Source organism: Musca autumnalis, unplaced genomic scaffold, assembly GCF_047663935.1.
Source record: "Musca autumnalis isolate F117 unplaced genomic scaffold, ASM4766393v1 scaffold_4, whole genome shotgun sequence".
Lineage (NCBI taxonomy): Eukaryota > Metazoa > Arthropoda > Insecta > Diptera > Muscidae > Musca > Musca autumnalis.
The window spans coordinates 159,673,316-159,684,023 of record NW_027411977.1 but is presented as its reverse complement, the minus strand read 5'-3'; the positions used below and the strand labels follow the sequence as shown (position 1 = coordinate 159,684,023).

Genomic DNA, 10,708 nt, shown 5'->3' with positions numbered 1-10,708 from the left:
GGTAGTTTATGACAAAAAAGCAGGACTGCTTATAATAGTATGGTGTTTTCGTGCGTTGTTTAGAATAAATGACGCAGGTATCGTCATTTATTTTTGTATGGTAAATGACGCAAAATGTTGCCTGTTTTAGCAAATAAATGACGAAAAAGTTGCTAATGTAAATTGGACATAAGGGCATAGTGCTTATAGGACGAGATCCAATGAGCGAGTGAGTTTAGAAAAACTAGGATGTAATCTCCCAGTTGCATGAGATATGGCTGTAGAGAATCTTCTGATAGTGTAGACATCTCAAATATGTTTGCCGATTTCTTTGAATCATCTTATTCATCTATAGGATTTAATGGTCAATATAACTTTTCTATTGAAACATTTAATATACATTACGTATTTCAAATAAACCTGGACCGGATGGGGTTCCCACATCCATTCTTAAATCTTGTGCGAATGAATTTTGCTTACCACTTACTAGGATTTTTAACGCATCTTTACGCCAAGGATATTTTCCACTCCAGTGGCGGTCTAGCTATATTATTCCACTTCATAAGTCTGGTAATAGATCTTTGGTTGATAATTATAGATGCATAGCAAAATTAAGCGCCATTCCTAAATTATTGGAACTATTAATATCTCGCAGATAAAAACATTTCATGAAATCAATAATTTCACATCTTCAACGCGGTTTTATTCAAGGAAGATCAACAACCACAAATCTCTTAGAATTGGTTACGCATGTGCATAAGGCATTTAGTAATAAGAATCAAATTGATGTTATTTATACTGACTTTAGTAAAGCCTTCGATACGGTTGTACATAAACTGTTGCTTTACAAACTTAACGCAATGGGGTTTCCTTGCGTTTTCTTAAACTGGATATCCACCTACTTAGAAGGTCGTACACAGAATGTGTTCCCTACGATATAGGGAGGTGGACCCCTCGGTCGGGTGGGGCGGGTATGAGTGGCGTGGAACCGAACGATAAAAAAACCAAAGCGGAGCTTAAAAAAAAGTTACTCGTTAGATCTTGTTACTATCCTTGTATTTGTGTACGAAATACACAAAGTTGTATACAAAGGTATGTTATGTCATCCGATGGAATTCTTTTTGCCATCCGATGAAATTTTTTTTACATGCGCCATACATAAAGAACCAACCAGGGATGTATCTAATCAGCTGGTTGTCAAAAAAGTACGAATTTAATAGATTGCCAGCACTGCTCTCGGCTGTCATCGATCGTTGCAGCCGAAAATTTTGCATCATGGCGGCATTGTAATAGAATTTTCGTGCCGGCAACATCAATTTTCGTGGGTTTTTTTGCAAGTTAAGATAAAGTGAATTGCAGCACATAAAATTTAATTTCGTGAAAAGTGCCGGTGTTTGTTCGCAAAAAGACCATTTTCTTTTTGCAAAATATTCTGCTGTCTATCAATAAACGATAGAGGTGAGGACAAATTAAACGCCGAAAAGAATGGCATACAATTTAATATCTTTTTGCAATTTTACAGCAAACACACGGTAGGGAATGAGGCTGACCGCTTGGTGGGTGTACTTTTTGCAAACCTGCTAATGAAATTTGCAACACGAGGTGCAGCCATTTTGTAAAATTTCCACCATCATCCCTCCGTGTGTCTTTTTCTGTGGATAATATATGCAGACACCGTCTGCAATTATAAATGCTGAAAAATAAATAAGCTTTTTGGGATTACCACCAACTTTTCGCCGTTGACAATTGTGCAATGACAATTTTGGCTAAAATTATCAAGCCGAATTAATGTGCAAAATTTTAAAACCCCGACAAAACCACCGAGCACAAAACCATTCACGAATTCTATTTGTTTTAAATCTCGGCAAATACCACCAAGCCGTAGCAATTCAAGACATTCTAATTGGCAAATTCCACTCTAGCCTGAAACAACAACAAAATATTTGGCATCCAGTCTGAGAAATAACAAACCCAGCAACATCGTGGAGTCTGTTATGCCATTCTCATCAGACCAATTGGAGTTTTTCCGCCCGTTTTGTAATTTGATATTTCCATTGGATTTCGCAATCCGTGCACCTCCAGGCGATTGTGTGGCTGGCAGCTAGAACTTCCATCAAGATTACGTTTCAACAAAAAGGCAAAACCCCCCACCACCAACCTGGAATCCAATCATAACCAGTAACCAGGCAGTATCCATCACCAATACATTCCAGTTATGGCCGATACATCATGCAGCAGTGCAGATAAGTACAATAGTGAAAAGTAGTGATAGTGAGATATCTAATCAGATTTTGGTTTAGTATTCCATATTTCTCCACCACAGGCGGGGAAATATGGGATCTAAGTTTTAGTATTCTATTTTAATCGACGGAAAGCCGATATAATTCATTCGATCTGCGTTTTAAATTGTATTAAAAATGCATAAGCCTTGCTATAGTGTAAGAATAGACCATGAGGGTAGGCATTAAGCCCTGTTTTTTTGTAACGGTTCACATCCACGTGCAGTAACGGGGTTGTGCAGCACGTGTACAGTTGCATTCTCGAAATTTCCTTTAAGATCTTCGGTTTTTCCTTTCGCCCTCTTGATGTGAAGCCGCGCAATTGTTGGGCGTTGTTTCGAAATTTAAGAAAAAATACTTCGACATATAAATAGTTGGAATTAGATGACTTCTATATAGTAGAAAAAAAAATTTCAATTTTTTTTTTATTTTATTTCGAAATAACCCGCAACTTGTGTCAGAATTTTTAAACGGTTCAGCCTGTGCTTTTGTTCGAGATAGAAATCGAAATAAATATCGATTTGTAGCGTTTTTTTTATGAAATCAGGTACTATTCTAATTGATTAATGATTTTATCTCAAGTTAAATTTATGGTTCCGAATGCACGCTTGATATTTATTTCGTTTTCTGGTAACAATACCAGTAAATCAAAGGCTGTTTCAATTGTTTTTGAATAATAAAAGGCGAGTTGAACCACGTTTCCGTTTCAAGAGGAATTTTTTCGATTTTTAATATTAATATTTTTTTCCTGTGTTTAACACTTAAATGAATTCTGTCCTACTGCGCGTGGAAGGCCGCAGGAATATATAGTATTTTGCAAGAAATATTTTGCATAGTTTACGCTTATTAATACATGATATAAAATCTTATATTGTTGCCTAGATTTATAAATATTTTATAAATATTTTTAAGCGTGAAATTATACGCGCTATAAATTTTTATGACCACATTTATTATTACTAATAGCATTTAACTATAAATATCTAGTGTGTGAATCCCTCTCTTTAACATAAGTCTTTTGGATTATACTATATTATCTCCTGGTTCTTGAGCTCAATTGCTAGGTTACCCTTTTTATTTAATATTTTTTTTACATTCTTGTTTATTGTGCATAATGGCACCGAGACAGGGATAAACACCCATGATTTTCTACATCTTTATTAGATGTATATGATCTATGTCATTAAATTATATCAAATTATATAATAAAAGGCGAGTTGAACCACGTTTCCGTTTCAAGAGGAATTTTTTCGATTTTTAATATTAATATTTTTTTCCTGTGTTTAACACTTAAATGAATTCTGTCCTACTGCGCGTGGAAGGCCGCAGGAATATATAGTATTTTGCAAGAAATATTTTGCATAGTTTACGCTTATTAATACATGATATAAAATCTTATATTGTTGCCTAGATTTATAAATATTTTATAAATATTTTTAAGCGTGAAATTATACGCGCTATAAATTTTTATGACCACATTTATTATTACTAATAGCATTTAACTATAAATATCTAGTGTGTGAATCCCTCTCTTTAACATAAGTCTTTTGGATTATACTATATTATCTCCTGGTTCTTGAGCTCAATTGCTAGGTTACCCTTTTTATTTAATATTTTTTTTTACATTCTTGTTTATTGTGCATAATGGCACCGAGACAGGGATAAACACCCATGATTTTCTACATCTTTATTAGATGTATATGATCTATGTCATTAAATTATATCCAGAATAATTTTATATATAGTCAACTCTTAAAGAGAAACATTTTTTTTTTAGCTTTAAGAAAAGCGTTTTGTGAATAAAACCCCAAATGAATTTCAATGAATATCTTTAAGAATTTCTCAATTAACATGTTCTGAATTATTCTAAAAAGGTAAGGTAGAAGGGTTATCCAGCCAAAGGAATTTTTGGGGGTCTCCGTATTTATATGGGGATCCATAAGGGGATTTAATACTAAATCCATAGGGAGGGCACGGTACCTAACACCATTTACAGGTACCCTACAACAACACTTTTTACAGCACAACAACAACATCTAATATGTATGTGATACATTCTTTTGATGATGTCTTTTATTCTTGTACATGGTCGAGAGGAACCGACTGAACAAAGCCGGAGCTATTCAAAATAAGATTACCACTTCCACCTAGGTATAGAAACAGATGTCGCTCTCGTATCGCATGTTACAGATGGCGCCCAACGTAAAGCTTTTTTTGTTTTTGCTAACATTTTAGAAGTTTCTGGTTATGTGTCATGGGTTGCTATTACACTATAACTCCCATATGCAGCATAACAGGAATGGAATGTACAATCATTTCTAAGATTTCCCCTTTTAGAAAACTATTTAGTAGTCTTCAATGGTTACTTATATGTGAACCTTCGAATTTGCTACCAAGTAGATAAAAGCAATTTTCAATTAGGGCATTGACAACATATAGTCATTATTGCTAGACACGTCTATGGTTTACGATTAATTTGCGATGTTAGATATGTCCTGATTATAGACACCATCAATATAACGAATAGCATATATGAGTTTAGGTGATGTTCGTTTAAGCTGTAAACGAGTTAATGTTTGTTGTTGTTTTAATTCCATTTTGGCTTGGGAATATCCTCTACTAACTACCTTTACGTTTTATGAACAAATTTTGACCTACACTATTTTTTTGAAAATTTTCCAAAGAATTATTGAGATAAAATTATTGAATTTTATTCGATTGTTGGCATATTTAAGACATAGTAGTTTTTATCTGGCACCTGCACTAATTAGGCTTTTTGGCACAACGTCTTCTTCCTGTTTCCGGTTCGAGATTTGAAAATAGAGCTTCGTCGTGGGACGTGTTGAAACCTTTCGGATTTTAATTGAGTTTCGCTGGTTAGTTTTGTCCGTTTTTCTTGAACCCTTTGACAGTAAAGGACTTCGGCTACTTTACTATACACCTTGCCTGGATTATCTACGGTAGGATCACAATTCTGATCAAAATATTTTGGATCATAGGGTCGTCGCCCTTAAGACTTTCGTTTTTCTCTTTGTTTATAAAAGACGGCAGGAGGGGTTTGATAGGCTCAAACTACCGATTGCTAGTTCTTAATCTAAAAAAATATATAGGCATAGAGGCCATATATTATATGTTTGTTTTCACGTACACACAGGGTGTACACAGAACTGGACTAACTGTACCCGAAGACTGGTCTTCAGTTCGACTCGAGGTCAGCTGAAGTACCTTAAGGTTGTAAGGGCGGTTAGTCTGGAGAGCCTTCGGACGGCAGCGCTCAACCTTGAGTTGGAGCATTTTCCGTAGGACTGATTGTTGTCTGGTTGTCGATTTCTCAGTGTATCTTTAGAAAGCCGTTCTATGCTTAACTAAAGATACACTGAAGAGACCTCGAGAAACTCTTTGAGGAAATTCTAACCGGCAACAATCACTCCTACGTTTGAACAGTCTACTCCATAGAACAATAGGGGTAGGCGAAGAGAACTGAAGAGCCTATCGAAGTTCTAAAATTTTTTTTCTTTACCAGCCAAGACCTTTCTTTTCGAATATTATTCGAATAAATTTTACCCGGACTTACAACATTTATACTGATCTACCACAGCCTAGAGAAACATAATTTATTGCCTCGATTTATTCTGTTTTTCAGAATTTCTGAGCATTTGTTCTGGTTTTGAAAAACTTTGCAAGATTTATTGATTTTTTTTGGTTCGATCGTTTTTCGAAATACCTGACCTGTTGGAACCATTTAAATTTTCATATTGAGTTTTGTTGCGTATGAGATTTTCTATATTGGACTTTTCGGAACCTTAAGGCAGTAACCGTGATTGACTGTTTCATCTATATATCTTTGGCATTTTTGTTGAATTTATGGTATCATACCTACCTTTTTGAAAACCTGTCGGTCATTAGAGAAGACATTTTAGGATTTTGAGCTTTTTATTGAAATTTCTTGTTGGACTGAGTAGTACAAGGACATTTTTTTTGTAACTTTTGTTGATTTGTGGGACATCATGCAGCCTGCTACAGGTGCTAAGCCAAAAACTTACAGCATTATTACCAGGTCGACAAGCCAAGCAGTAGGAGAAGCTGCTGGGACAGAACCAGGTACCGAATCGGGCATCCCAGCTAGCGCTGATGGCAATGATCTGCCTACACCAAACGAATTTGCAAGTCCACCTACTCTTTCGCAAGTAAATGAGCCACCAAGCACAATTACTAGACCTTCTTTTAGTCCTTTGACTATTCGTGGCAATGACGAAGATCAGGTAGACAGGCTTAGTAGCACAGGAGTTCTTGAGGTAGTTCAGTCCGCCTTAGAGGCCACCCAAACATCAATGGTTGAAACCATGAAAAAGGAAATGCAGAAAGCGGTTGCTGCTGCAGTTCAAGCTGCTTTTTCTCAATCTTCTGTTCCTCCAGCTAATCCTATTAACAGACAAGAACCACATTCTCAAAGCATTGATTGGCCTCATGATTTGCCACCACTACAAACCGATACCAGACATGCAGGTTCGGGTAGTAGAAATCAGGAAGTTCCAAATCGAAATAGGGAAGATTTTAGCAGGCCCAGGTATCCATATCTCAGTAAGTGGGGCATCAAGTTTGATGCTACCCCAAAGACACCAAATGTCGAAGATTTCATCTTTCGAGTAGAAAGGCTTCGAAATAGTTATGGCTGCCCAGAACAAGAATGGGTTGATGAATTTCATCATTTACTGGAAGGCCGTCCTTGCCAATGGTACTGGGGTCTGATCCGTCAATATCCAAATTTGAACTGGGAGAGTTTAAAGCTGTGTATAGTCAGGGAATTCCAGCGTTTTCAATCAAATCTTGATGTGATGAGGCAGATTATGGATAGAAAGCAGGGTAGAGATGAGTCTGCTACACAATATATAGACGCTATAAATAATCTGCGTACTCAATTAAGGGAACCTTTGAAAGATTTTGAAGTTATAGACATTCTCAAAGCGGGTTTGAAACCCAGACTTGCCCACTTAACATTTAGTGGCACTTTTTATTCTGTTGAACAATTCCGAAATGAAGTTAGAAAAGCTGAAGAGTTTCTTGAAAGGGAATCATCGATGAGATTTAGGACAGGCCAACCCACTCGAATGGTGAATGAAATTAATGATTATGATTTTGATGAGGTTGTACATGATGTCGAGGAGTTGCGTTTACGGCAGAAGCCTGGTGTTTCCAAAAATGAGCCTTCACGGTGTTGGAATTGCGGCAGCAATGGCCACGTTTTTAAGAACTGCTCTAGTTCTCACCGTTCAGTATTTTGTTTCCGCTGTGGATCGCCCGGTGTTACTACTCCACAATGCAATAACTGCAAACAAGTTAGTCGTCTCAATGTTGCAAAGTCCGAGTCAATCTCAACTGAGACAGTGGACTGACTAGGTCCTACTAATGTTTCCACTTCAACAGATCCAGTCCTTTTTAATCAATGTAGTGTACTACCCAGACTTTCCGACAACATTATCAAAACCAAACCTGATTTGACTTTGCCTTTTCATATCCGCATGGCAAATTATCTGAAGACCAGAGAGCGTATTTTCAACTCCGAAATTTCGTATAAATCTGACGTTTTTGTTTCCAGAAGAATCCTTAAAGCTCGTGAACGTTACAGACTGCGACGTCTCAAGCGACTTTCGGTTTCCTCTACCACGTTTTCCGATTTCAGACCTAATGATCTTCGTCCTTTTAGGGAAGTTTTTGTGAATGGTGTATCAGTGTTAGCCTTATTCGATAGCGGAGCTACCGTCACCTGCTTAGGCAAAGATTGTTTATCTCTGGTTAACAAATTGAAATTGAAAATTATTCCGGTTTATAAGTGCAGTGTTGGTACTGCCAGTGGTCATCGTGTTTCTTGTGCAGGAAAAGTTACCGTTCAGCTTACTTTTGATAACCAGACGAAGACAATGGATGTCTATCTCATTCCGGGTCTGGAGAATTCCATGTACTGTGGCGTCGACTTTTGGAAGGAATTCAACATAGCACCCAAACTCATAAGCAGCATTGAGATCACTTCTGTACTTAATGACTCTGATATGCACTCTTTATCTGACGACCAAATAGCCATGCTTGAAAAGGCTAAAGAAAGTTTTAAGGACTTCGAGAAATATGGTCTCGGAAAAACACATTTAGAAGAACACGTTATAGATACGGGGAATGCAGTCCCAATTAAACAGCGCCACTATCCAGTGTCTCCAGCTGTAGAGTCATTAATCTATCAGGAATTATATCGTATGTTGAGCTTGGGGGTTATCGAGCCCAGTAATTCTCCCTGGAATTCTCCGGCCACCTTAGTTCGTCGTGGTGAAAAGAATAGACTGTGCTTAGATGCACGTAAGTTGAACGAAGTCACGGTTAAAGATGCGTACCCTTTGCCTTTTATTGATGTCTTACTTGGTCGTCTTCAAGACACCTATTTCATATCCAGTATAGACCTCAAAGACGCTTTTTGGCAGGTGCCCCTTGCAGTCGACAGCCGTCCGAAGACTGCGTTTACAGTGCCGGGGAGACCACACTATCAATTTACCGTCATGCCGTTCGGGTTGTGCAATGCAGCCCAACGGTTATGTCGGTTGATGGATAGTGTGATCTCACCGGACCTGCGGAACAAAGTCTTCGTATACCTGGACGACTTATTAGTTGTTTCCCCAGACTTTGAATCGCACATTGAGTTGCTGCGGAAGGTAGGCGAGATGCTGTCTCGGGCAAATTTAACTATTAATCTGAAGAAGTCGAAATTCTGCCGTAAGGAGCTGAGGTACTTAGGCTACATAGTTGGCGAGGGGAAGCTTAAGCCGGATCCATCCAAGATCAATTCCATCACTGATATACCCATTCCAAAGACAACTCGGGAAGTCCGTCGGTTTCTAGGTATGGCCTCATGGTTCCGTAGATTCATCCAAAACTACGCTGAGATAACAGCACCGCTAACCAAAACCTTGAAGAAGGGTAAATCGTTTTCGTTTGATGTTCAGGCAATCGAGGCTTTTAATAAACTGAAAGTAGCTTTGACTACTAGCCCAGTGCTACATCATCCTGTTTTCGACAAACGGTTTTATGTCCAATGTGACGCCTCAAATTTGGGATTAGGTGCAGTCTTGTACCAACTGGATGCTGCAGGTCTGGAACGTCCCATCGCCTTTCATTCTGCGCAGCTTTCCAAAGCTGAACAGAATTATAGTGTGACGGAGCGGGAGTGTTTGGCAGTCATTAGCGCGATAAAGAAATTTCGCCCGTTTATTGAAATGATGCCATTCACTGTCGTGACGGATCACAGCGCGTTGAAATGGCTGATGGGACAGAAGGATCTCAGCGGAAGGTTGGCAAGATGGAGCTTGAAGTTGCAAGCTTTCAATTTTGACATCCAGCACCGAAAAGGGTCACAAAATGTAGTCGCCGATACTTTATCCCGTGTTCATTTGGACGAAATCAATATGTTTGTTGACACAGAGCCTTTGATTGACTTAAATTCATCCGATTTTAAAAGCGAAGAGTATCTACAATTGATCACGACAGTTCTTGAAAATCAAGATAGTCTTCCCGATTTAAAAGTTTCTGACAATTTCGTTTACAAAAAGACACTTCCGTCTGACGGCACGCCAATACACGAAAACTTTATCTGGAAATTATGGGTTCCAACCGGATTAACCGAGACACTCATTGCTAATACACACACGTCTTCAAGTCATTGTGGTATAGGTCGAACAATCGCTTCACTTCGACAGTATTTCTTTTGGCCAAATATGGCAAAACAAATTCGGGACTTTATCAATCGTTGTGTTGTTTGTAAGGAGACAAAAGCTCCAAACAAAATATTAAGATCGAGAATGGGAAAAGAGACTGTCACTGATAGACCGTGGCAAAAGATGTACATTGATTTCATCGGACCTTTTCCGAGATCCCGTATAGGCAATACATTTATTTTTATTGTTTTGGACCACTTGACAAAATTCGTCCTTTTAAAACCGATGGCCAAAGCCAATTCGCGAAATGTTGTTAGATTTTTGGAAACCGAAGTTTTCCATAAATTCGGGGTGCCACAGTTAGTCCATTCTGACAATGGAAAGCAGTTTATCTCGTCCGAATTCACTTCATTCTTAAACAAGTATGGTTGTAAACAAATTCGAAACGCGGTGTATTCGCCGCAAGCGAATGCGTCCGAGAGGGTCAACCGGACCATTATCGCGGCGATTCGATCGTACGTTTCCGAGGATCAGAAGGATTGGGATAGATTTTTATCCACAATCGAATGTTCATTAAGATCCACGTTACACACCACGACCGGGTTTACACCATACTTTTCACTTTTCGGCACGCACATGATCAAACACGCGAGCGAATACGATATGGCACGAAAACTAGGGGTCTTAGAGGACGGCACCGTTGAAATAATTTCGAAACATGATGTTTTAAATTTAGCCCGAGATACGATTAAACAG

At 38.3% G+C, this 10,708-nt stretch overlaps 1 protein-coding gene across 1 annotated transcript; it reads left to right on the top strand.

Moving 5' to 3' along the window:
- The first annotated feature begins 6,265 nt into the window (after nt 1-6,265).
- LOC141403139 (uncharacterized) lies at nt 6,266-9,662 on the top strand. Its single transcript, XM_073985304.1, has 3 exons — nt 6,266-7,623; nt 7,855-9,588; nt 9,638-9,662. The coding sequence occupies exons 1-3, from the start codon at nt 6,266-6,268 to the stop codon at nt 9,660-9,662; spliced, it is 3,117 nt and encodes a 1,038-aa protein (XP_073841405.1).
- The last annotated feature ends 1,046 nt before the right edge of the window (nt 9,663-10,708 follow it).